This window comes from Macrotis lagotis, chromosome 1, assembly GCF_037893015.1.
Source record: "Macrotis lagotis isolate mMagLag1 chromosome 1, bilby.v1.9.chrom.fasta, whole genome shotgun sequence".
In the NCBI taxonomy this organism is placed as follows: domain Eukaryota; kingdom Metazoa; phylum Chordata; class Mammalia; order Peramelemorphia; family Peramelidae; genus Macrotis; species Macrotis lagotis.
This window is the reverse complement of record NC_133658.1, coordinates 641573682-641601504: the sequence shown is the minus strand read 5'-3', so window position 1 is coordinate 641601504 and position 27823 is coordinate 641573682. Positions and strand designations below refer to the sequence as shown.

Here is a 27823-nt window from a genome sequence, read left to right as displayed (position 1 = left end):
CCTTCACTTTGCATCAAAACTTTTCATGAAATGAGGAGAAATCTTTTCTGTCTTCTCATTTATTTTTTTGTTAGCAGATGTAGTTAATAGGAAGCAAAATATCCTCGTTACTCCTCAGCATCAAGTGGCAGGTGAGAGAGTAAAGTATATCCTTTCAAACCTTCTAGGTGCAGTTCAGCAATTACCCTCTGAGAACAGAGGTAGGTGGCTTGCCTGACACTACTTGGCTGTTGTGACCCTTGGCTAGACCATTTACCTCTGTTTGTCTTAATACACTGGAGAAGGAAATGGCAACCATTTCAGGATCCTTGCTGAGAAAACCCCATAGCTACTAATGATGTGCTACTAAATACATTCTATGAGTCAGAAATGAATGAACAACAACAATAGCCTTTCAGAACATGCAGAAATAGAATTGTATGGTGAAATAAATATTAGATGACTGTATTTGGGTTCAAATTCAACTTCAGATACTTTAGCATTTGCTTTTCTTCCTGAGGCACACTAAGGTCCCAAAGAAGGAAAGAAGAATCACTCTCAATCCCTTACATTTAATCATTCACATTTTCTCATTTCCCATCTGTCACCTGTGAAGTGACTCAGGAACAAATTATTTTTCTATGCAAAGCTAACAAGTCTGCAGGGAACCAAATCTACAATTTCAATTTCATTTGCTCCGTGGTCTAACCAATTATCTAATAAGACACAAATGCAGACATGGACTACTGAAACACAGGACCTTGGTATAAATTTCACCTCTGATACTACCTTTGTGATTTTGTAATTATATTGAAATATTTTCAAAATATTTTAAAAATGAGTTTGGATAACCCAGGTTAAGAACTCTTATACTAGATGACTGACAATGTTCCTCCATATACTAATATTGTTATTTGATAGATGTTTGAATTTCCCCCTTCCATCCCTATAGGGGGACCACCCAAGTGGTCAGGCCTGACAATAGAGGGTGCCACCATAATAGAGGAGCTGCATTCTAGTCCCATCCATCTTCTACTGCCCTCACTATCAGGAGAGGATTAGAGAGTAGAGGCAGAAGGAAATGTTGGTATCATGTAATATGATTCCTTCAATTTTACAGAAAAGGAAACAGATTCTGAAAGAGAAAGTGATATTCATGTGCCAACCAAGTAGGAGATGGCAGAGTCAGTATCCAAATCCATCTCCAATTCTGCTACATGGTTGGTTCCAAATTCAATAGAAATGATCCCTGTGGGTGACATACTTAGAAAATCACAAACTCAAATTATCTATGTTGTGTTTTTATTCACTAGGAGTGTTGTGGGTCATATTTGATACTTTTGAATGCCTTTCCCATTGGTCATAGTCTTATCTTCTTCCTTACGATCAGAAAGCCTGTCTCAAACCCTTGTTGACAGTGTAGAAAGAATTATAGAAAGTCTTTGCCTTTTTCATTTAGAGGCAACATGGAGAAAGCAATGGTATCACATCAGAAGACTTGAGTTCAAATCCTGACTGTCTGGCTTTATTATCTGTGTGAACTTAAGCAGTCACTTAACCTCCTTTGGCCTCAGTTTTCTCAAATATAATAATAATAATAATAATAATAATAATAATAATAATAATAATAATAATAATAGAATTTATATAACACTTTAAGGTTTGCAAAGCACTTCACAATATTTCATTTTTATCTTCACAGCAATCATAGTAGGTAGGTACAGATCCTTGTACAGATGAGAAAACTGAGGCAAACAAGAGTTAAATGACCTACCCAGGTTCACATACCTAGGAAATTCTAAGTGAAAAGCTTGGACTAGAGGGACTAGATAGCCTAGGAGGTTCCAATCCCCAAAAGTCACATAGTATTTCTGTTAAATATTTATCAAGTGCCTATGCATGTCATACAATCTGTCCATAATGATCCAGTGAGAGAAGTCATCCAAGCATTGTTGTTGTTCAGTAGTTTTTCAGTATTCATGAACCTGCTGAAGTTTTCTTGGCAGAGATACTAGAGTGATTTGCCATTTTCTTCTCCAGCTCATTTTATAGAAGGGGAAACTGAGGCAAACAGGGTTAGGTGATTTGTGTTCAGTCACAGAGCTAGGAAGTGTCTGAAGCTGGATGTGCACTCAGAAGATGAATCTTCCTGATTCCAGGTCTGGTACTCTATCTACTGTGCCATCTAACTGCCCACAATCCAGGAATTAGTATCTTCATTTTATAGGTAAATAAATGAAGAGGTCAAGAGTTTTGCCCTCAATCATAGAGCTATTAAGTCTCATGACTAGCACTGGATCCCAAATCCTTTCACTCCAAGACCAGGGATATTTCCCCATTGGCTGAATTGCCTACTTAGGTAAGATACAGGGCTCTATGGGGCTTATAGTCTAAAAAGGAGTAATAAATATATTCACAATGTAACATGACTCTCCAAAGGGGACCCAAGGTTCCAAGGGGAAAAGGTAATTAGGAATCTTGGAAATTTTTGGAAAATTCTCTTGGTGGTCAGGCCCCAGGACTATGAAAATGAAATCTCCCCTTCTTTCCTCCAGAGATACAAGGATGGGAAGTCTTCCCTGGAGATTCCACTCTTGTAAAAGAAGAAAAATTCTAGGTTACCAGGATAATGTTCAAAAGGCAAATTATGTCTTAAGGGAAAATCTTCCCTCAAAGATGCACTAGAATGAAAAAATTAATCTCGTTCAGCAACTTAATGACAGATTATTTAAACTCTATGTCTTCATTTCTTTATGGCTAAAATGGCCATAGATATTCCCTATTTATTTCACAAAGTTGTGAAGGATAAAATGCCATAATTTATTGTGAAAGCAAGTTCTTTGAAAAGTACCAAGTCTTATAGGTATGAGAGAGAGTTGTTTTCCCTGAAATCTTCTTCTTACTTTACTTTTCTCCGAGGGAAGGATGGGTGGGTGAGAGAGGATCAGGCAAGTCTGTTATCATTTTTTTTCGTGCCTAAGATAGGTTGTCCTTGGTCTCCTCAGTTCTAGAAGGTGTTGGATACCAGCAAGGGGAAAGGCAAAGAGTTGTAAAGGTCACTGACTTGCCGGGAGAAGGGGAGAGAGTAATTACACAATAGGATATGGAAGCAGCTTTAGGAAAAGAAGTGAAAATGGAGATTGTGGGTGGTAGGGAAGGTCATGCAAGCAAGGCAAGGAAGATCTTTTATTTCCCTGAGTTCTGCAAAGAACTGGAGGACACACACAATTTTTTGCCCCCTTCATTATTCTTTCTACTACCTATTCCTTCTCCTGTCATGTTTCTGAGGGAGCTTAGTGGAACCTAATCCCAGGTCTGAGATTTATTAATAGTGTGATCATGAGCAAGTTGCTGAACTTCAGTTGCTTCTTCTGTAAAATGGAGATAATAAATCTTGTGCTACTTACCCACAAATGTTTGCTATAAGGAAAGTACTAAGGAAAAATGAATGGCTATCTTTGTTATTAGCAATACTAATTAGTATTAATAATATTATGACTAATGAGTGATAATATTAATAAAAACATTTGATTATTTTCAATAATAATAATTAAAATTTTCTCATCTTTTTCTATGGAATTCAAATAGAAATGGTCCCAGGGAAAGTCACTACTCTGCTCTTAGTGTTTTCTCTTTAATATTCTGAGGACAATTATACAAGTAGCTAAAAAACTGAATTTGATTTTTTTTGTAATTTCAATAAAAATTTTTAGGTTATAACTTTATCTTTTACAGATTAATTAAAAATATCTAGAATACATAATAATAATAATAATAATAATAAGCAGTGGTAGTAGTAGTTGATATAGTAATAGTCATGGTGATAATAGTAGTAGCAGTAGTTGTAGTAGTAGTAGCTTGGTAGTAGTAGTAGTAGTAGTAGTAGTAGTAGTAGTAGTAGTAGTAGTACTAGTAGTAGTAGTAGTAATAATGGTGGTGGCAAGGTGGCAATGTTGCCAAATGGTAGTGGTGGCAGTAGTGATGATGGTGGTGGCAGTAGTGGTGACAAGCTGGTAATGGTACGTGGTAGTGGCAGTGGTGGTAGTAGTCACAGTGGTGGTAGTTCAGGTGCTTAGTAGTAGCAGTGGTAATAGACATTTGTAGGTCAAATAGGAAGAAGCCTTGATGGCCTGAAATAAGAATTATAATTAGAGGACACTCTCATCTTGGAGATTTTTTTAACCTAAATGCTTCACTTTAACAAACTGAGGTACAGAGACCAGAATGATGAGAAGGATAGTAAACACATTGGATGACAGAGTCAAGATCCAAAAGCATCTCAGAAGGCTAGAACATTAGACTTACTTCTGTCTTGTTATCTCCTCCATTGGAATGTGAGCTCCTGGAGAGCAGAGACCATCTTGCTTTTCTATTTATATCCTCAGTTTTTTGTACAGTGCTTTTCACTTAGTAAGTTCTCCATAAATAGTTTTTCATTCACTTATTTTTTTAAATGGACTCTAGTGGGGATAAATGTTAAATTCCAAAAGCTCACAAAACCAACTTTGGAAATACAAGATGTGAGTGGTAGGGCTAGTTGGGGGATTACTTGAAATAGATCTGGAAATTTTAGTAGACTGCCATCTGGATAGGAATCAGTGCTACTTTATGGCAGCCAAAAGGTACATGCAATCTTAGGCAGTTCAGGGCTTAAAGAGAGGTCAATGGTGGTCCTCTGGTCCTCTACCCTGTTCAGACACATTTAGAACAACTTTTTTGAGGACCACGCTTTAAGAATGTCATAGACAAGCTCATGCCATTACAGAGAGAATGAGCAGGATAAGCCTGTCAATCAAGGGCTGGCATAGATTTAGGAATAGTTAACTTTTAGGAAAGACCACTAAGAAGGAACATGATTACTATCTCTAAGGTCTGTCAGGGAAAATAGGGATTTGAGTCTTGGTGTAAGAGACCCAGGAGCAATGGGGAGAAGTGTCAGAGAGGTTGAATAGAAGACCTAGGATTGCTTAAGTAAAACTTTCTAACAATTAACAGTGCTCAAAGTAATGGGAAGTAGTGGATTTCCTTATTGTAAAAGGTCTTCAACTAGTTGTTGGATGACTTGACAGGGTTGCTATAGAGAAGATACATTAGGCTAAATGACATCAAGCTTCCTTTTGACCCTGAAGTTCTCTGAGTTTGTAAACTCAGATTATTTCTATGTGGTAGAGCTGGGACTTCAACCCAGGACTTCAGACTCTGAACCCAGGACTTTTCCCACTGCTCCATTGATGTCTTATTGGCTATGTGACTTTGGGCAATTTGTTTACTTTTTTGAAGACTGGAGAAATAAAGAAATCTACAGTTCTTCCTTTCAACTCCTAATTCTGTCACCCTTCACTGCCACCTGCTTGGACTGTTTTAACAACCTCCTCCCCTTTTTTGGCTGTTAAATGAATGAATGAATGACTCATTAGAGTCATTAGAACACTCTAAGACTGACAAAGGTCTTTCTGAGTAAAAGGGATAGAAAATTATTTTGAAGATGGGAGATTTGGGGTTAACATTAAATCTAGAACTAAGGTTACTCAGACAGATCGCTTGACCGATCTGGTCTCAATATTTCACTTACTAAGGGGGGATAATAATATTTTGACATGATTGGCCTCTGAAGGTGGTTGTAAAAAATAATTTTATAAATTGTAAAAAAGCTGTAAAAAGTATAAATGTAGTGTAGTGGAAAAAACCATGAATTTGTGGTCAGAAACCTAGCTATTATTTAGTGGCTATGTGATCCTGAGCAAGGTACTTGAAGACTTTGTGCCTCAGTTTCCTTCTCTGTAAAATAAATGGGGGGGATTGGTCAGATGAGATAATCTCTAAAATATCATCCAAATAAAAATGCAATGATTCTCTAATTGTTAGTAGCCTGGAACTCCAGGGAGGCATTTTCCTGACCCTTGATGTTCTCCTATGCTAAGAGCTATTTTAACAGTCCCACTATGCTTTATTTAGGACCTAGTAAAAGTAACTTCCCTCATCTAGAACTTGGAAGACACTGACCTTAATCTCAAATCTATTTTCCAGGCAAAGTGTCCTTTTTGTTGTTCCCTACATGTGAAGATAAAAACCAAATTAGTTCCTGCTCTCAAGGAGCTTAAATTCTAAAACAGGGGTTATTAATTTTACCTTTGTCATGACTTTACTTGGGGCAGTCACCCTTCCCTGGAAGCCACTTCCACCTCTTAGAATTCCTCCTTCTTCCAAGGTCTAATTCAAGGGGTCCCCGATGTGTGAAGCTTCTGTTAATGTTCTCCTTCCTTCAGATTCCTTTGGGTTTTCTTTGAGGGGTAGGGATTGGGGGAAAAAAAGTCTGAACTTGTGATTTCATAACTGGAGGGAAATCATTGGTCAACTCTGAAAACAGGAGATGAACAACAGCTAGTCTTCTATCTATCTGAGAGTTGCCCAGAACACACTAGAGATTTAACGAATGCTCAACATGATAGAACCAGTGTTTGTCAGAGGCTGAATTTGAACCTGGGTCTTCCATATTTACTTTGTACATATTTTTTATACATATTATATATCTACATACATATATATGTGTACACACACACACACACACACACACACACACACACACACACACAAACATATATATATTAAGGCAGCTATAGTGATTGAATAGTGATTGAAAAATTAGCCTCAATGTCAGGAAGTCCTGGGTTTAAATCCCATTTATAACCTACACTGCTTTGTTGACCTTAGATAACTCTCCAAGATTAAGAAGTTTCATCACCTGGCATATAGAGCCTAATTTGGTACACTTGGTAGACCAGTTGTTCTTAACCTGGAGAGTCCATAAACTTAAATTTTTTTTGGTAACTATTTCAATATAATTATTTTCCAAATATTTTCATTTTATCCATTTAAGAACATTATCTAAGGAAGGACCAATAAGCTTCACCAGACTGTCAAAGGTGTCTATGGCATAAGGAAAATTAATAATCCTAGCTTTAGAATGTAAATTCCTTGAGGGTAGCAACTGTTTTGATTTTATCTTTGTATTCCTAGCATCTACCAAAGTACTTAAAACAATTTTATTGTTCACGCATATTCTTTTTTTTTTTCACGCATTTTCTTCATGTCCAATTCTTCATGACCCCATTTGGGATCTTTTGGCAAAGAATGGTTTAGTCTTTTCTTCTCCAGATCATTTTACAGATGAGGAAACAGAGGCAAGCAGGGTTATGTGACTTGCCCAGGTTCACACAGTTACTAAGTGTCTGAGGCCAGATTTGATCTCAGGAAGATGAGTCTTCCTGGCTCTACCCCCATCTAGCACAAAATAGATACTTAATAAATTGTTCTGAGTAAATAAAGAGATGGATGAAAAACAGAATATTTGGAGATGGATCAGGAAGAACTGTTCCTGGGGTAGAATGGGGAGTAGGGGTGGGAAGATGTCAGGACTCTGACCAAGATACTGGCGACTCACCAGTTCCTACTAGATTCCAGTGGAATGCTGACTCCTGGAGGACGGGAGCTGGTTTTGTTTCTTTGCTGGCTTTCTTTCCCCCCATCTTTCTATCTCTTGCTCCAAGGACAGGACTTTGCTTATTGTAAAAATAAATATTTATAAAATTGAATTCTCCATCTTTTTTTGAGACAGGAAAAGAGACTTGGTTTAGTTAATGCTTGCTAATACTTGTTCTTATTTAGAGCTCAAGAAGGACTTCCTTATTGGGAGGAATGCTAAGACCTAGAAGTGAAGAGGAAGGCTATGGAATCTCATTAAACAAACATTCATTATCAAGCGTCCCCTATGTGCAAAATATTAGGCTTCCTAGGTGGGTCCTACAAACCAGATCACTTTATGTACTTTCTGGAACAGGTTGGGTGTGGTCCCACTCCAAGAGTCAGGTCTGTATGGAAAACCTTGAAACTACTCTTGGGGATTTCATAGAATGTTATACTGAGAGGACCTATTTGGTTTAATCCAATCATTTGACTTATGAAGAAACCGAGGGCCAGGGAGGTTGAGGCTGGTCCAGTCATGTAGATGGTCAGGGGCTGAGCAGGGATCTGAACCCAAGTATTCTGCAACCAAGCTCTCTCCAGTACACCCCAGCTGCCTCCTCCCTCTGTGAATGATTCTATTCTCTTTAGCCCCATGGCCTTGTGAAGGAGGTATAGCTCTCTCACTGGCAATTCTCTCACTGCATTCTTAGTAATCTGGGGGAGTTTTGTTTGAGTTCTTTATCAAAGGGGGATTCTGCAACAGGATGTGGCTAATGTCTGTGGTTCCCCCCTTCAGCCTCCCTGCCTCCCTTGCAGCTTTGCCTACCAGGCTTCTGCTGTTCTGCGACCAGTAGTCCCTGAGCATAGCTACTTTTGCCCAAAGCTGGCTCTTGAGAATTCCAGAGATGGAGTAGAGTAGGACCTTCACCCCTTGTCCTGAATTCTAAGGTGTCCTCTTCTGTCTGATTTTTATTTTCTTTACCTTTTCTCTTCCCTGCCTTACTATTCTCTCTCTCTCTCTCTCTCTCTCTCTCTCTCTCTCTCTCTCTCTCTCTCTCTCTCTCTCTCTCTCTCTCTCCCTCCCCCTCTCTAGATATAGATATAGATATACACCCACATATACATATATTATGTTTATACTCCATTCTCAGGACAAGACCTCATTCCTGGCATATTGCCTCCACCCTCCTAGTCTATGAATATTTCACAATGAACAACAGGAAACTAGGCGTTCAATCAATCATTCATTTATTTATTTGCCTACTGCTTCTGGGGATATATCTGTCCTGATACTGGCTAGCTAAGGTCAAGGCCTTAGCTACATTTTCATTTTGGCCTTCTTTTCTATCATCGCCCTTTTTAGGAAAAATGGGATCGCCTTAATAATTCCCCCTTTCATACTTCTCTTGCCCCTGGGTCTGTCACCTCTACTTCTTTCTAGGACCGAGGCAGTGGGTAGATGATAATATTAAACTTGCTTATTTGCTAGAAGAAAATGGGTTGTGGAGGAATCGAAATGAATGAGGCAGGTGCTAACTGGTGGACCCTGGAGGGAAAGAGAATGACATTCTTTTGAGGCCCTTATTACCCCCTTCCTGTAGTTCTGGGGGATAAAAGTAGATCCAGGGTGACAGTAAAAACCCTACAATCTTTAGGCCCAGCTCAAAGGATCAGAAATACTGTTACTCATTCCACACTGCCCCAGCTCTATACCAGATGCCTGGCTTATATTTTGGGGAACAGTTCAGAGAAAATTCTGCATGTTCCCTTTTCTCCCCAAGAACAGGGAAAAGCTCACTCATTGGGCATAGAGAGGAGGGGGCCAGAGGTGGCTGGACAAATGGCCATGGTGTTAGGCCACTGGGCAGAGGCTTCAGAGACTTTGGCAAAAGTATTTTGGGGATTAGTTAGCATCCCATGGCTAATGATTTATGTGACTGTGAAAATGATTCGAGTTAGGTACACATTATTCCCTAGACCAATCTTCAGAGGGTTCAATGGGGGAGATTTCTGCACATCCAGTTTCAAGCTTATGAGAGTAGTAAACCAAGGGAGAATAGCCAAGACAATTTCCTGAGTACCAACATCCAGGAGAGTTTGCTTCTTCTATGTGGTCCAGAGATCGATTGGTTGGCACCCACTTTACTCATTTTGGTTCCCTTACAACCCATCTTCATGATGGAGATGGTGGGACTTCAGCAAGTTTAAGGGAGAGAGTTCTTTTTTCCCAGAGTACCTGATCCTCACATCTCTAGGATGGATAGTGGGTCCCAGACTCTCCTTCATGCTGAGCCACTCCATCTTTTCCCATTCCACCAACTGTTTTTAATTCCTACTAAGCAAATCGTTCTGTCCTTGGTAGGTGAGTAATCATCATCACCATACAAACATATCCCTGAGAACTTTAAGCCAGGTAGGAAAATAGAACAATGATATAGAACAAACATTAATGAAGTGCCTACTGTATACCAAAGGGCAGCTAGTGGCACAGTGGTTAAAGCTCTGGCATTGAAATAAGGAGAACCTGATTCAAATCTGGACTTAGACACTTATTAACTTGGTGACCTTGGGCAAGTCCCTTATTCCTAATTGCCTTGCATCCAGGGCCATCTCCAGCCATCCTGGTTCACATCTGGCCACTGGACCTGACTCTGGAGGAGAAAGTGAGGTTGGTGACTTAGCACAACTCCCCCTTACTCATAACCAATTCATGTGCTGGTCGAGTTGATGTCATGATCTTCTTTGAGAATGAAAGACAAACAACAATAACTGTATACCAGGAAATGAGATGCAAGTATTAAGTGCCTACTGTGTACCAGGCAATGTGTAAAGTGTTCTACAAAATAACTCATTAGAGAAAATTATTCAGAAAATCAACACCACTAGCAAACATTCAGTGGTTAAATCCAACAACAAACTAGCTAATACATGAGCCTCCTAATCTCTTATTCAGTTGATAGAATACAGCACAGGCACCCAGAATTCTCAATTCCTGGACCTGAGATATTATCACAAAGAGGTTTTTTTTCTTCCTCAGAACTCTACTATGGGAAATGACTACATCATTTCCTTTCAGAGATGTGAATAGTAAGACTGATTTTTTTGGACTCAATTTCTGGTTCTACCTTTATGGGGAACTTGCAATGAGAAAACTCCCAATGCAGAGGCACCTACCCTGCAATTGTGAGTATAAGAGTATTCCCTGGTACCATCAACAGGTTAAGGGATTGCCCAGGACAACAACAAGTAATGGGTCAGAAGTGGGACTTGAACCCAGGTCTTACTCAGTCTGTCATTTTATCTCAAAAACAAGATAGCAACAATATTGATAATAATAATGTTGATGATGGAGCCCTATCCCAAAGAGATGCTGGGGGTTGGACTGGGGCAAGGACTTTAATAACTAGATAGACTATTTTATTAATTGTTATCCCTAGTAATAAAGTTAAATAATTATAGGGCATGTTCTACTATGCCTTTTAAATAAATGAAGACCTAGAGAAGGTAACTTTTTTTTTTCAAATTCCCATAATGCAGCAGATTAGATCTCATAGCCAATTTTTTTATCCTTCCCAAATCAACTACTTGGTACATTGGAAGAATGGAATGACTTGGTATTAGAGCATTTGAGTTTGTATCATGGACCTGCTACTTTCCACCTGTATGACCTTGGTCACCTCTCCCTTAGCCTCTTGGGTTTTGAATCTTCCTATGTTGCAATGAGGAGCTAAACTAGATGGCTTCCTGAGGTCCCTTCCAGCTTCATATTTGGAGCTCCTAAAAGACAACACTTCCCATTTTTATATAACTCACTAGTCAGCCCCAGCAATTTGGATCAGAAATTGTACAAGGGACACAGGGACTGGCCTTCTGGGTCTCTTGGTCCTATCCCTACAGGGACTGCTTGGAAGGGAGAAAGAGGAGATATTCTCCAACTGCAGCAGGTGTGGGGCATAAGCAGAGAGAATCACCAGAGATCAGCATGCCTGGATACTGGAAAAATACCAGACATGAATGGATCAGCACCATGGGCTCTGGCATTGCTCCAGGGTCACAGCCAGAGCTTGGAAGGGGAAATTGGATACTCTATAGTCCAAATGTTCAGCAGTGGATTTAGAGGGGGAGAAGTGTCTTTAAAACCTAGCAGAGGACAACTGCAGGCTCCAAGGTCCAGTTAGCTTTTTTTACTTATGGTACCTCTGATTTAGGAGCCCCCACAGGCCCTGGGATTCCTGTTCTCTCAGAGCACATCTGATCTTAGTGCTGATGCCTGCTGGTAGCTGTGATAGGCGTGTAGCCCATTGTCTGTCCTGAGGCTGCTCTCAGGTTTGGTGAGTCCCCAGCCCCGACTGACTATCATTTCAGGATGCCCCCTCCTCCATGCTCATTTCACTTCTGGCTTTACTCCCATTCCTTCTTCTGATCCAGCTCTTCAATAGCAGCAACCTTGCTTGCCCTTCTCCTCCCTCTTCCCACCCCCCCTCCCCTTACCATCACTTTCTTTTTGCATTGTCTTTTCCCTTTAGAATGGGAGCTTTTAGCCAGGGATTGCCTCATTTGCTTGTATTTATATCTCCAGGGCTTACTATAGTGCTCAGCACATAGAAATACATAATAAATGAAAAAATGAAGAAAAAGAGGGAGAAATGTAGAAGGGAAAGGAAGGAAGAAGGAAGGGGAAAGAGGAAAGAAGAGAGGAAGAGAGGAAAAGGAAAGAAAGGAAGAAGAGAAAATGGAAGGGAGGGATAAAGAGAAGAATGAAGGGAGAGAGGAAAGAAGAGTAGAGGGAAGGGAGGGATGAGATAATAAAGAAGAAAAGATCAAAGGAAGGAAAGAAGGGAGAGTGGGAGAAAAGAAGGAAGGGAGGAGGAAGAAGAAAGGAAGTAAGGAAGGGAAGAAGGAAGAAAACACATATTTTTAAGCACCTACTAGGTTCCAGGCATTGTGTTAAAAATTTTACCAATAGGTTGATCTTCACAACAACCCTGGGAGTTGGATACTATGCATGTATATATGTATGCATATGTGTGTATGCATGTATATATGTAAGTGTATATATGCACATATGTATTGTGTAGATGTGAATGCACACATATATGTATATAAAGGTATATAATATAGATAGGTGCATACATGTAATCTCTCTGAGGTATGTGGGGTGTTCGGGGTGGGGTGACACCTCCGGTGCTGATCCCTTTTTAGGGTTGCCTATCCACCTTTGGTGATCACTTTCACCCAACCACTCATGGCTCCAAGAATCTGTAGCATGGGCAGCAGCCACCCCCTGGTCAACTGTATTGGGAGATGTGATAAATGAGGTTGAGAATAACTAATAGACCTCAAACCCATCAGTGAGTTGGGGGATATCACCCCAAGCATGTTGAAGAAATCCCCCTGCGGAATACGGGAATGAGAACAATTTGATCCAACTGCCATGAAGGTAGCTGAAGCACATAAGGTGGAGCACTTAGAACTTGATCAGATATCAAAGATGGCAAGGTCATCAACTACATCCTGGGTCATTGCCAGTTGTCTTGACTTTTGTCCTGGCACCAGACATCAATTACTCTGAGAGAGAGAATGAGATTGATGACTTTGCACAACTCTGCCTCACTTAATCCAGTTCATGTGCAATTCAGGACATTGCCTATGTCATTCATTGGTCATCTTTGAAAACAAAGGGTGAACAACAGCAGCTGTCTGTCTGTCCATCTATCTATCATCTATCTATCTATCTATCTATCATCTATCATTTATCTATGTATCTATCTATCTATCATGCCCTGCAGACTTCCTTTATATTACAATGGGATAATCTCTGTTCAGTGGCTAGGGCCCATTACCCTAATGCCAAAACACTAGGCAGTGTCTAACATCTGGTAACCTGACTAAATGACTTAATTCCTTTCAATAGAAAAGTCCCCAAAAGGAACATTACTTCACAGCCCTGAGGGAAAGTGCTACATTGCCCTTGGGAGCCCTTAGCAGATCCCCTAGAGGTGATAGTTTTGGGGGGAGCTATGGTGATTCTGAAGCAATTTTGTTTATGAGCTTTTGCTGGAGTAAATGTTTATCTCAGATTCTTGTTTATGAAGAAATTTGGTAGAAACTATATACTCTATGAAGCTTCTAAATCCAGGTTCAGGAATATTTGGGAGTTATACACATTTGAAAGTTTGGGGAATTGCACAAAATACCATATCTATCTCCTCTTCTTTCAGAATGCCTTGCCTTCACGATCATCATCCACGCCGTCACCATCCATTACATCATCCCCTATAAGGTCATCACCCTCCAGGTCACCATCCACTGCATCATCTACTGCAAGGTCATCCTCTGCCACAGCATCCCCAGTCAGATTGGTTAGAGCATCCCCAGTGAGATCTGCTGTAAGATCAACCCCCACAAGGTCATCTCCAGCCACACAAGCAGACCCTGAAAGCAGAAGTAAGATGGGCTATTGAGTTGAGGGGAATAAAAGTAGGACTGAAGGTCATAGAGAAACAGTAGGCTTGTTGAACCCACATAAGGAGGAAAGTCTCTATGGCAGTGCAGGAGATAGGGAAAGTAGGGTACCAGTAAGACAGATAAAAACTTTGCCTACTATTCTGTCTGCCATTCTGATGTCCTGGGCATGTGGTAATACATTTCAAACAGATAATGAATTAGAATCTTTAACTCTTTCCATTGGATCATCCTATTCAATTAGCTAGAAGTCCAGCTGGTACCATATTCTGCTAACTGTAGGTTGAAGTGCTGGTAAGCAAAATCCACCAGTAAAGAAGTACTAAGATAAGAAGTTCTCCTCTCTTAGAGGAAAGTGATATAGGAGAGACACATAGCTTGCCCAGATCATGGGGCAGGTAGTTCCTCTATAGCAAGAATTCTTTATGGGAGGTGGGGAAATGAGTTGGTGGAGATTTCAGAGAGTTTGTGAACTTAAATGGGAAAAATTTGACATCTTTATTTGTGAAAACCTCTAAATGAAATTTAGTATTCCCCTCAATTATTTAAATACATTAAAGTGATCCATAGGTTTCAACTAATGGCCCAAGGAGTTCATGGCTCCAATACAGTTAAGAACTATTGATCTATAGGAAAATTAGTCATTCTGAATGGATTACTTAGGATTGACTCTGACAGTATTCAAATTTTATTCATGCTTGCTCTGCTAGACCATACCAATGATGCCCTAATTACCTAAGTTCTGTGACTTCCCTGGCTCATACTCAATTGGTGCTCCAATAGGGAGAATAAGCATCTAGATACTTTGCATTAAATGGTTGTCATTTGGGGAAACTGCAGTCAATCAATCAATTAATTGAGGGATTTTTGTGGAGAATTAAAAAGCCTTTATAGGGCCCAAAAAGGTCAATAGTTTTTCCTTTTCCCTCTTCCATGGTGCATGTGTCCTTTTTGAGAAGTCTCACTTTCCTCTGCTGCCACTCCTAGGTGTGTCCATGCCCAAAATCACCTGGCAGGGGAGCCAGAAGAGACTTTCCTTTATTGGCTGTGTGCTGCTGCTTATTGCCTTGGTCGTCGCACTCATCCTGTTGTGTGAGTCTTGTTGCTGATGAATTGGTTGGGCAGACAAGGTCAACCATGTCCTCACTAGAGGTATCCCAAAATGGAATGAATTGTCCTGGAAAATCATGGGTTTCCTTTCATTCGTGGCCTTCAGATATAGGCTAGATGTCCACATGTCTGGTATGGGGTAGAGAGGATTGTGGATCATAATGGATTAGCCTAGATGACTTGAGATTCCTTCCAACTCAGAGATACTGTGATTCCTTGGTAGGAAGTGACCAGGAAACTATGCACTCAGTGTAGTTTTATCATTAATAATAATGATAGCTAGCATGAGTATAGTGCTTAATGGTTTGCAAAACTACTTTTATACATTCTCTTGTTTGATACTCACAATAACCTGTGAGGCAGGTACTATTACTTGCTCATTCCCATCACGAGGCAGCAAGGTGTTGCTGTGGAACACTGAACTTTTGGTTGGGAAGAACTGAGTTCAAATACTGCCCCAGACACTTATTAGCTGTGTATTCCTGTGCATGTCATTTATCCTCTAACTCTCTTAGTTTCCTCATCTGTAACATGGAACTAATAATAAATAGCACCTTTCTCACAAGGTTGTGGGAGTCAAAGGAGGTTAGACGTGAAGTGCTTTATAAGCATTAGAGGGCTATATAAATTCTATTCTATTCTTCTTATTATTATTATCATCATCTTCCAAAAGAGGAAACTGAGACTCAAAGGGGTTAAGATAGTTGTCCAGGGTCAAACAATGAGGAAGTATCTGAGACCAGACTTTTATAGGAGAAAACTTCGTGAAAGAAGGAAGATTTGAGGCAGAATTAGAAAGGCTAAACTTTGGATAGGTAACAAGAAAGAGAAAGGATAGACGTTCCAGATGGTATGCAACAGTTCCATCAAAGATGAAGAGGTTTCAGCTCTTTCTGATAGAACAAAGGATACATAATGTTGAGTAGTAAGTGAGAGGTTTAGTTTAGGAAAAATGGGGTCAAATTATGGATCCATACTTGAGTTTCAGTGAAGAGGTTATAGGTTCATAAGGTTCATAATAATAATAATAATAATATCATTTAGTGTAGATGGTATTCAGCATAGTTTGGTTGGAGGGTAGGGCAGGTAGAAAATAACAGAACTGAAGTCAGGTAGACCGATCAATAGATTATAAATTAACCAAGAAGTGAATGTCTAGATTAGGGAAGTGGTTGTTGTTGTTGTTTGTCCTTTGTTCTCAAAGAGAACCATGATATTAGAGAGGCTATGCCTATGGTAACAGAGGGGAAAGGACTAATTCAAGAGATTAGTAAATGACAAATTGACGGGTTTTGGCAACAGACTTGATGGAGAGTATGAAAGAACAGAAAAGTCAAAACTTCTGCCAAGATTTCTAATGTAGCATTGGGCAAATGGCAGGACCAATATCAGCAATAAAGAATTTAGAAGGAATTAATTTAGAGGGTGGGAAATATGACTTCAATTGTGGACATTGGGTTGGAGGAGGATTTAAATAGCATTGTGTAGTGGAAAAATTGTGGACTTGTAGTCAGGAGAAACTAGGTTAGAATCTAAACTTCATTCAATCTTCCAAAGTCTCAGTTCTCTCATCTGTAAAATTGAGTTAATAATATTTACTATCCCTACCTCACAGGACTGTGACGCGAAAGGTATAAACCTTGAAAGAGCTACAGAAATGTGAGTGATAATGAGGATGTGGTGAGACCCTGGAGTCAGTTGAAGTAATAGGGATGAGAACTTGGATGAGATTTCAGGGCTAGATATGTATGTTAGAACAGGTATGACCATAAAGGTAATGAGATGGATTTTGATATTTGACTTGTGGTATTTATTTCACTGCCTATGGATTTGTAAGTCATAAAAATGATCCCATGTACCACAAAGAGATGATAATTATGATTGTGATCATAGGTGAGCTTTCTTTCACCAAAAGATTAATAGATAAGAGTAAACTAAAAGATTAACTGACTTCTCTGGGACCATACAACCTAGTCCCTTTCAGAGTTGATACTTGAAACTAGATTATTTTGGCTTTTAGGCTATTTCTTTCTTGACTATGATCATTAGAATTAGAAAAGACTTTAGAGATAATCCAATGCAATTAATGAAGGAATGAATTTAAAGAACTCAGGATAAAATTCTGAGGGACCCATTCACTTAATGGAGAGAAAGAAAAGAAGTCGATAATTTTTGAGGTTCTGAGTGATAGTGGGAGAAGAATTTGTTTGTGTTATTGGTGTAAGATATATTCCAAGAGGACTAATGGATCCTGATGACCTGAAAGATGTTTCAGTTACAAAAGTCCCAAGGCATCAGTGGCATAGAGAACTTCTCCTCCCATGAGATAGACTCATAGTCACTTATAATAAAAATTCATATTTATAGTTTTCACTTCACTTTTACCATATCTATTATCATAAAGACACCACTTTATTTAAACCTCACAACCTCTCTAGGAGAATAAATATAATCATGATTTTACAGATGAGAAAACCTAGGTTCAGAAGATTTATGTTGCTCAATGATCACATAACTAACACAATATGAGCCTAGGTTTTTTGTAGGTCCAAGTTTTTTGCTATCTCTTCATGTTGCCACTCTGCTTCCTAGACCATTTGTAGTTTAAAGAAATATTAGATATCTATCAGCACTAATATTTTATTTCACAAACTGAGTCCCAGAGTAAGGGAAATGACTTGCTTCAGTTCCCTTGAGGTTGCTCTCCATACCACAACATTTTGGAGAGTATTCCAGACCATCCATTCTTTGAGAAAGGGTGAAGGAGAAACCCCAAGTCCCAGTGGGAACCCAATTCCATGTCTCTGCCAACCACAGGGTTTTTTTTGACTAGTAAGCCTCTTAAGTCTTCAGTCTTGGCAATGAAAGATACTTCTATTCCTTCTCCAGTTTATTTCTGGAAGGGCCACACAGAGATCAAATATAAGGAGCCTGTTGAGAGCTGCCAAAGAAACGCTGTGCGCTGTGATGGGATTGTGGACTGCAAGTTTAAGAGTGATGAGCTGGGCTGCGGTAAGTGGGGTCAGGATGGGTGGGCATGTAGGGATGAATGATCCTGCCTGAGCCTGGTATACAAGGGGAGCTGTAAGTAGGAGGGTGAGTGAGAGACAAATAAAAAGTTCCTGCACCCACCCCATCCTCATTCAGGGTGCTGGATAAACACAGCTGTGAATGTGAATGTGAATGTGAATGTGAATGTGAATGTGAATGTGAATGTTTATGTATGTACTTATTTATATTCTATTCAGACATGACCTATCTGGATGAATACTTGTGTCTTTATATGTGTGTGTGTGAGGGAGAGACAGATTGACAAAATGTTCTTCAGTTTTCTCTCTATAAAAAGATAGGATATTGGATTCATTGGTCTCTCAGGTATCTTCTAGTTTCAAATTTAGGATGTTTTGTTCTTTGATGTCTATGAACTAGGTTCAGATTTTGGTCCCTTGTCTCTCTTCTGTGGGCTTCACACCTCTTCTCAGAATTCTTAGCAGTTTCTCCATCCCACCTAAAGTGGCTGGTGGTGATCCTCACATGTATAGATAGTCTGGTCAAGTTCCTGTGACCTAAAGAATTAGGAGCATAGGAAATCAAATTATAGCTGAAAAATACATCAGAGCTAGCCCACCCCCTCATTTCAAAGATAAGTAAGATATAGGAAGTTTCTAAAAAAAGCAACAAAAAATTTAGGTTTTTTTTCCTAAATAATAATTTTGTTGAAACGTCATCTTCATTTTCTTTTTTCTTTTTTTATAATTTTTTGAATTTTACAATTTTCCCCCAAATCTTGCTTCCCTCCCTCCCACCCCCACAGAAGGCAGTCTGATAGTCTTTACATTGTTTCCATGCTATAAATTATCAAAATTGAATGTGTTGAGAGAGAAATCATATCCTTAAGGAAAAAATAAAATAAAAAGAAATAGCAAAATTACATGATGAGACACCTTTTTTAAAAAATTAAAACTAATGGTCTTTGGTTTTTCTTTAAATTCCACAATTCTTTCTTTGGATACATTTGGTATTATCCATTGTATATACCCCCCAAATTGCCCCTGATTGTTGCACTGATGAAATGAGCAAGTCCATCAAGGTTGATCATTGCCCCCATCTTGCTGTTAGGGTATACAGTGTTCTTCTGGTTCTGCTCATCTCACTTACCATCAATTAATGCAAATCCTTCCAGGCTTCCCTGAATTCTCATCCCTCTTGGCTTCTAATAGAACAATAGCATCAACTTCATTTTCTGATGCCTCTCTCTCCTATCCTTTCCTGGTCTTCCTTAATCTTAGTGCTTTCCTTTTGAGACTATCCCCAATTTGTTTTTTGCTGTGGTTGCTCTGACCATTCCCTGTTTCAGTCACATCCAACTCTTCATAATACCATTTGGGCTTTTCTTGGCAAAGATACTAGATTGGTCTGCCATTTCCTTCTCTAGCTCATTTTTTTTTTACAGATTGTATATATTTTGTGTGTACACAGTTGTCTTCATGTTTCTTCCCCATCAGATTGTGAACCTTTTGAGAAGAGGGCCTGGGGTGGGTTCTTGTTTTTTGCTTTTTTTAAAATTTCATCAGCACTTAGGTAAGTGCTGGTATAAAATTTAGTTACAGTTTATTAAGTTCTTGTTAACTAACTGACTGAATTTCTCTTCCCCAGAAAGTCATCCTATGTCACAAAAATTATAAAAGGAGAGATTTTCTATCTTTTATATGCTGTTTCAGAATGCCAGGACCTCAGCACATATAGAGATGCCTTGACTCTTATTTTAGAGTTTTTCTCTTGGAACCTTATCCCTTCACCAACAAAAGTTGTTCTATGAGGATGGCTTCTAACCCATAAATCCCAAGTCTCAGGGTCTTTCTCCTCTCTTTTCAGTGAGGTTTGACTGGGACAAGTCTCTGCTGAGACTCTATTCTGGAATCCATCGCCAATGGTTGCCTGTCTGCAAGGATGGCTGGAACAACTCCTATTCTGAAAAGATCTGCCAACAACTTGGTTTTCAGGGGTACTATATGCTTTCTTTCCTATTTCCCCTTTGTCCATCCCTCCATGCCTTTAACATTCCATTACCTTCTCCCCACACCTCCCCTTTGGCCTCCAAAGTTTTCTAAGTCTGATATTGGCTAAATATTAGTCAGAGAAGACTTCTGAAAGCCAGTCTTGGCCTAAAGCATTGTCTGAAGAGGCAGCTGTGCTATTTAATAGGATGGCTGGGATCCAAAGAACACAAGGGTGTGCTGTCAAATATTTAACAATCAGTTCTCTGGGGGGAAAAACAATGAATGACAATTTAAAGTTCAATAAATATTAACATTTTCTTCATTGCTTTAAGTCTAGAAATCACCAAAACAATAAATCAAGCCCAGATTTGTAATGTTTGCTGACTTCTGAGGTGTTAAATTTTCACACTGAAAACTTAACAATCAGTTTTCCAGCTTGCTCTTGAACCAGTTTTAGTTCCACTTATCCTGAAATGATTTTCTAGGTTCCCTAGGATGGGCCTAGGACAAAAAAATAGAAGCTAAAGAAAGGCAAGCTTCAGTTTCATACAAGGAAGAACATTAAATATTTGCTAATTATTTATACAGTTTTTTTTGGCAAGGCAATGGGTTAAATGAATTGCCCAAGGTCACACCACTAAGTAATTAAGTGATTGAGGTCAAATTTGAACTCAGATCTTCCTGATTCCAAGACTGCTGCTCTATCCACTGTACCACCTAGCTGCCCCAGTACATTTTTTTAACATTCATTTCTAAAAATTTTGAATTTCAAATTCTCTTCCCCTTCTGACCTCTTCACCAACCCTTGAGAAGATAAGTAACATGACATATATGCAAAGCCATGCAAAACTTATTCCTATATTAACCATGTTGAAAAAAGAAAATATCACCCACAAGAAAAATAAAGTACAAAAAAGTTTGGTTCTATCTACACTTAGAGTTCATCAGTTCTTTCTCTGGAAATGGATAGCATGTTTCATTCTGGGTCTTTTGGAATTGGATCACTGTCTTGATCAGAGGAGGTAAATGTTTCACAGTTGAGTGTTGTTACAATATTGTTATTATTCTCCCCACTTTATCATGTAAGTAAAAGAAAGAACATTTTTAAGAATTAGCTTTAAATTTTATTCTGATCTTAATAAATACCAACTAGAATGAATATGTGAATATACACAGTAGAACAGGAAGAGGGGTTTTACATGAATTTGTAGAATCTCTATCATCTATAATTTACTTTTTAAAAAAGTAGATAGTAAGATCAACCTAGAATTTTCAAAGCCCTCCTGCTTGTTCTAACAAAGAATTTCCTAATAATAAGATTTGTTCTAGAATGTAATTGGCTACTGTGAAAGATGGGGAATTTCTCATCATTAGGAATGATTGAAGTTAAGCCTCAACATTGGGCAGTGTGGCAGACTAGATGAATTCTCATATTCCTTTCATACCTGATATTTAGTGATTAAATGGGTCTTGTGACATATAAAGTGAAATTTAAATAAGATCTTGGACAAGTTATTTCTGATGCTGGGAACCTCTCCAAGGAAAGGCAAAGTAGTTGTTTTATTAGGTTAAAGTAGGTATAGACATTGCCTGGGATTCATAGATAAGCCACCTTTAGATTTTAAAGTGTCTGTGATTTATAGCCCAAATATCTGCTCTCCTTTTGCCCTTTGTGTTTTTGAGTTTTTGGCATCACTAGTGTAGAACTACGCATGGGACTGGTCAAACATGTAAATAATTGAATCTCTTTGAATGTGGCTCAGGTGTTGGTCTTGAAAGGGATCTTGAAAGATGAGAAAAAAAGAAAGGAATACACATTTATATACAACCTAAAATGTGTCAGACACTGCAGTAAGTGCTTTTACAAATGATCTCATTTGATCCTTATAACAAACCTTTGAGATAAGTTATCTTCATTTTACGGTAAAGGAAACTAAAGTAAATAGGTTAGGTAATTTGTCCAGGGTCACACAGTAAATGTTTGAGGCTGGATTTGAACTCAGATCTTCCTGAATCCTGGCACAACTAAATATCAGAACATTCATATAAGTCAGGGGTTCTTAATCTGAGATATTAATCAGAACTTTAAAAAATGCTAACTATATTTTTAAAAGTTTTAAAACATTATTTTGCAAAATGGAAGTCCATAGGTTTTACTAGACAGCCAAAGTGATATATAACCAAGAAATGGCAAACAATTCCTGGTCCAAAGAATTTCTCACACAAACCCTTAATTAGGAGGATTTTGTGTTCCTTTGAGAGAAGCTACCATAAAAGATCAGACTTGGAATTATTGACCAGTCCTCTGTTCTTCACCTTCATGAGTCTAATACTCCTTATTCAACAAAGCACGTTCAAACAATTAACTTCATCATTGTTTTTCTTTGATGATGGAGAATGAGGGTGATGTTCCTCATTCTGGGTCACCTCCTCCAGAAGGGCATTTTCTCAGAAACCAGTCTTGTAACTTCAATGTTTCTTGGTGAAGAGTAGATGGAATGGTTCCTTATCTTTTCTGGGTCTCAGTTTCTTCTAATCTGTGCAATAGGAAGAATAATTCCTACTTTATCTTTAAGTGATGCTACAAGAATGAAATCAAGCACTAAGCAAAAATGCTTTGGGGCAGAGTATAAGAAAGAGTTCCATTGGTGTTATAATTGGTAATGCTTATCATTTGACTTCAGAACTGTGTCAGAATTCAGAGTCCGGAGGGGAAGGACCAACACCTCCTCATTCTTTTCTCCTTTGTCTCAGCAGTGCTCACTACACAGGTGAAGTTGTTCACCAAGGCTTCACCAGTAGTTACTCTGTCTCTGAATACAACAACACCATCCAGGAGAGCATCAACAGGTAAGGGTCAAGGAGCAGTTTGTCTTGAAGCCACTTGATACTCCATATTCCATTTTCCCTCACCTATTAAGTGGGCCAGAAGACAAAAAGACCATTTTAGAGATCTTCTCCACTTGGATTAAGTGTGGTAGCCATGGACATATAAGTAAATAATGTGACATAGTGGCCAAGAAAACTTTCACCATCTTCATCTCTGTGTTCAGAGAATCATGATGTCCAGCAAAGAGAAAGGATAGGCCCACTGTCATTGTTAATAGTTATTAAAATAGCCAATTTAATAGTCAGATCACATCTAGAGTACTATGTTCCATTGTGGTTCTTATATTTCAGCAAGGTTGTTAACAAAATTGTTCTGGGTTAGAGAAGTATAATTAGAATGCTAAGAAGCTTTGCTATGCAAGGTTCAGTTGAAGACATTGGGGATGTTAAGCCTGGAGAACAGAAGACTTGGCTGGGGAGTTGTGGGGGGGAGGGAGAAGAAAGCATAGTTATTATCTTGTAGTATAGCAAGGGTTTTATTGAGAAGAGGGATTATTAGTTCTTTTAATCCTAGAGAATAGAACTATGAGCAAAGATAATTGCAGAGGCAAATTCAAGAATTAGAGCTATTAAAAAAATGGAATGATCTGCTTTTGGAGGTAGAAGGTTCCCTTTCACTGGAGATTTCCAAACAGAGGGCAGAAAATGACTTATCAGGAAGATCATCAAGGCGATTCCTGTTACATCTAGTTGGAAATGGTCACAACACTTCTTTGGTAACATGTTCTTTGTCTATAAATAACCTTAAAGGTTTTTTCCAGCTCTAACTCTAGGAACCCAAGGACCTAAAAAGTTCCCTTTCAACTCTAAGATTCTGTTAGTCTATGATTTTTGTGACATCTATAGAAGTCACAAATTCAATCCTCCCCTTCCTTTATGGTCTGCAAGTGAATGTGTTATGTGTATTTAGGATGGACATGGGACATGACCATAAATTCTACCTTCCGGGCTTCTGGGAAGCTGACCTTTAGGACAGAATGGATGGTCTAAACCCACAAGTACAAAAATGACATTTAATAAGGCTAACATAAAGGTAAACATAGCATTGTTTGCACTATAAATCTGCTAGGAGGAAGTGGATTTTGAATAGAAGAATGGGGAGAATGAATCCATCCGTGAGGTAGAAGCAAGGAGGAAATCCAAGAACTACAGGGCTTGGGTGGTGAGTTCCCAACTATGCTTTGGATATAGTTTCTTCCTATGGGTTTATCAGCTACAGGAGCCAATGTTCTCCTGTGTCTGAAGTCACCAAGACCTTGCTATTGTTTGTCAAGGGATAGTATTTCCTGAGCTCCCATTTGGAGCTAGTCCGAAGAATATTCTTGGGAATTGAGATAGATATTAACTAATCCAATCTCTTCATTTTAAAGATTGGGAAACAGGTAGAGAAGGCAGAGCAATTTGCCTACAGTTACAAAGTCAGGGGATTTACAACTAGAATTCTAATCAGAGTTCAACCTTCCTACCCTTTCAACTAGAGCACCCTCATAGATTTTGTTAATCAGATTCACACAGAGAGAAATTTTGGAGTCCATCTCTCCTGATCCATGAAGGTCTTTAGCCACAAGAACAACTGGGTGAGAAAGGTTAGATGACTAAAAACAAGGTTAGATAGGTAGCTCTTCTGGCACTGGCTCAACTATGTCTGCCAAGTATAATTTTATAAGACTTTATAAATGAATAAGTGAATTCTGGCAGGATGACCACATGAGGAGCAATACAGACTGACTGGTGGTGAATCAAGGAAGGCTCCTGGGGGAGGTGGGCTTGTCCTTCTTGCTTCCCACCTCTTTGTGTATCTCCTTCTCTAGGTCTGACTGCCCTTCCCACCAGTTCGTCTCTCTTCAGTGCACCCGTAAGAAGATTTCTTTTTGTTGGATCAGGTTCCCACTAGGAGCCATACTTGGGCTAAAAGCAACACCAGGGAACTCGAGGGGAGTGGGTGGCCAGGCATCAGTGGTTCTGGGCCAAAGTCTACATGAGAGACAAGGTTTTATAATGGAATAGCAGGGCAGGAGCAAAAAGAATCAGAAGACATGAGCTCTAACTGCCCTTCTGATACTTAGTAGTTATACGAATGTGGATGAGCCATTTCTAAGGTCATAGAATTAGAATAAGAAAGAGGTCTGATCCCTTCATTTTTCAAGATGAAGAAACTAAGGAAAATGGAGGATAAACAATTTGTTCAGGGTCACACAACCAATAAGTGTACGAGGCAGGATTTAAACCTAGTTCTTCCAAAACCAGTGCTCTATCCTTTTTTTTTTAATATCACATTGTCTCTCTGAACTTTAGTGTTCTTGTCTGTAAAATGGGAATAAAAGAAAGTACATTACCTCCTTCATGGGCTTCTTGTGAGGAAACTGCTTTTGTAAGCTGTGAAATACTATAGAAAAATGACTCATTAGTACAATTATTATTAGTTAGACAGTCTATTTCCACTCTAACATCACTCTGATACAGGAGAAAAAGCACTGAAAAGTCAGAGGCCCTGAGTTTAAATTCTGCCTCTGATACCCATTTTTTTGTTTGAGCTTGGACAATTCACTTTACCTCGATTAGCCCCAGTTTCCTCATTTGTAAAGTGGGACTGATAATAACATCTACCAGACAGAGTTGTTGTGAGGATCAAAAAAGATAACATTTATAAAGCAGTTTGCAAATCTTAAAACACTTTGTAAATGCTGGCCATTGATTTTTTACTAATAATATTGCAAAATGTAAGCCAGGGGAGAGTAGATCTATTACAGGCTTTTGGTTCAGGACTGGTCTCTCTCAATGTCACACATATTCCCAGAACAATAACTTCATATTTTCACTGACTCTAGTCAGAGCCAACCTTGTTGCTTGAGGGCCCAGAAGGGAAGTCTCAAGTTGTAGTATAAGGCAGAAGTGTCAAACATGTAGCTTACTCTCAAACACAACCCAACACAAAAAAGTAATAGAGAAATATATAATAAGATAAAAATACAATAAAATATTCTAAAATATTTCTAAAATATTCTAAAAATTATCTAATATAACATCTTAAAACTAAGTCAATATGTGACCTATGGGGATCCCTGTATTCGGATTAGAGGCTCCATTGAGTCTGACAGCACTGTTCAAAGGAACAAGGATTAAACAGATGTTGTCCAGTCCCTTCATGTAGGGTGAGGTCACAGATTCCCAGGATGTAGACAGAGAGCTTATAGTCTCACTTAATTTACATTTTGCTCCCTCTTGCCCTCATCATGAGAAGTGTAAACTTTTTCATTGACTTCTGGGCCACTGGCCTCTAGAGGAAGTCTGGCCAGGCTGTGTGTGAAGTTTGTTCTTTTATTGGTGGGCATGTCCCTGAGCCAGTTCTAATAATTGGTAATTGGTATACATCAGAGCTTGATATATTATTTTGTTGACTGTCCAGACTTAAGAAAATATTCATGTTGATTAAATATAAAGGTACATATTCTTACTTTTTTCTTGTTAAATATTTACCAGACACCCCAGCATGTTGTTTGGTGGTGGTCAGTCCTTTTTGACTGTTGTCATGTTGTTCATTTTTGAGTCATACTGGACTCTTTGTCACTCCATTTGGTATTTTCTTGGTAAACATACTGGTATAGATTGCTATTTCCTTCTCTAGCTTATTTTATAGATGAGGAGCTGAGGTAAACAGGGTTAAGTAACTTTCCCAGGGTAATACAGCTAGTAAGTGTGTGAAGTCAGATTTGAAAAGGAAGATGAATCTTCCTGACTCCAGGCCCATCAGAGAAAATCACTGATGAAATGGATTGTTTGGACATGCTAAATCAGGATAAGAAGTCTAGTTAACCCTCAGTTATCTGTCCTAAATTGCTTGATTGAGTTGCATCCAGGGCCATCTCCAGTCATCCTGACTCAGAGGGCTTGGGAGGAGAAAGTGAGACTGGTGACTTAATACAGCCCCCCTTCGTTCAAATTCAATTCACTTGCATATCATGACATCACCTCCCTGATGTCATGATCTTCTTTGAGAATGAAGGACAAACATCATTATCTATCTCTTTGTTTTTTTTTTTTTTAGGTTTTTGCAAGGCAATGGGGTTAAGTGGCTTGCTCAAGGCCACACAGCTAGGTAATTATTAAGTGTCTGAGGTCAAATTTGAACACAGGTACTCCTGACTCCAGGGCCGGTGCTCTATCCATGCGCCACCTAGATGCCCCATCATTATCTATCTCAAAAGAAAGGAGCTATGGGAGTGGATAATTAGAAAGATAATATAATTCAAAATTTATTTAATCTGGACTTTGAAATATATCTCATGATAAAAACAGATTTATTCACCTAATCATGTCTTGCTTAAGGATGATATTAAAATTAGATTGAAAAGGGAAGTACATAGCCATTTGAGGTGAGAGAGAATAATAAAAATAATAAGTGTCATTTATATGGCACTTTGAAGTTCGTAAAATGCTTTACATATGTTATCTCATTTGAATCTCCAAATACTAGATAATCCTCAAAGTGACTGATGCCTAAGGTAGGTCCTTGAAGTTTTGTAACATGGGACTAGGAAATGATAAAGCCAGGCCATGTTTGGGAAATGATGCAGCAGTGTGGGTTGCATGTTTTGCAGGAGTGGGGCTTTTACAGCCCTTTCTGGACCCAAAGGGAACAGTATGGAACACAGTTGAAGAATGAGGGTACTAGAAAAGAATGAGAGTTCTAGACTTTTCCCATTCTTCTTTCTGCACAGGCTGTGGTATGAGAGTCATGACTGGGCGGATTGTGGGTGGGGCTCTGGCCCCTGAGAACAAGTGGCCCTGGCAAGTTAGTCTCCAGTTTGGCACAACCCACATCTGTGGGGGCACCCTCATTGATGCCCAGTGGGTGCTCACAGCTGCCCATTGCTTCTTTGTGTAAGTAATGATCTAGGCTGGGGTGGGGACAGAGT

The 27823-nt window shown here is 39.0% G+C and overlaps 1 protein-coding gene across 2 annotated transcripts in view; it reads left to right on the top strand.

The window, feature by feature from the left end:
* The window catches only part of TMPRSS13 (transmembrane serine protease 13), a 49267-nt gene that overhangs the window by 7522 nt on the left and 13922 nt on the right, over positions 1–27823 (top strand). Inside the window, exons 2-8 of one of the 2 annotated variants that reach the window (XM_074215153.1) lie at positions 13665–13890; positions 14896–15000; positions 17908–18030; positions 19894–20023; positions 22773–22868; positions 24719–24762; positions 27626–27788. In XM_074215153.1, the coding sequence (XP_074071254.1) occupies positions 13665–13890; positions 14896–15000; positions 17908–18030; positions 19894–20023; positions 22773–22868; positions 24719–24762; positions 27626–27788 (887 nt within the window). The remainder of the gene's footprint in view (positions 1–13664; positions 13891–14895; positions 15001–17907; positions 18031–19893; positions 20024–22772; positions 22869–24718; positions 24763–27625; positions 27789–27823) is intronic. The other variant, XM_074215154.1, reaches the window with a different exon arrangement.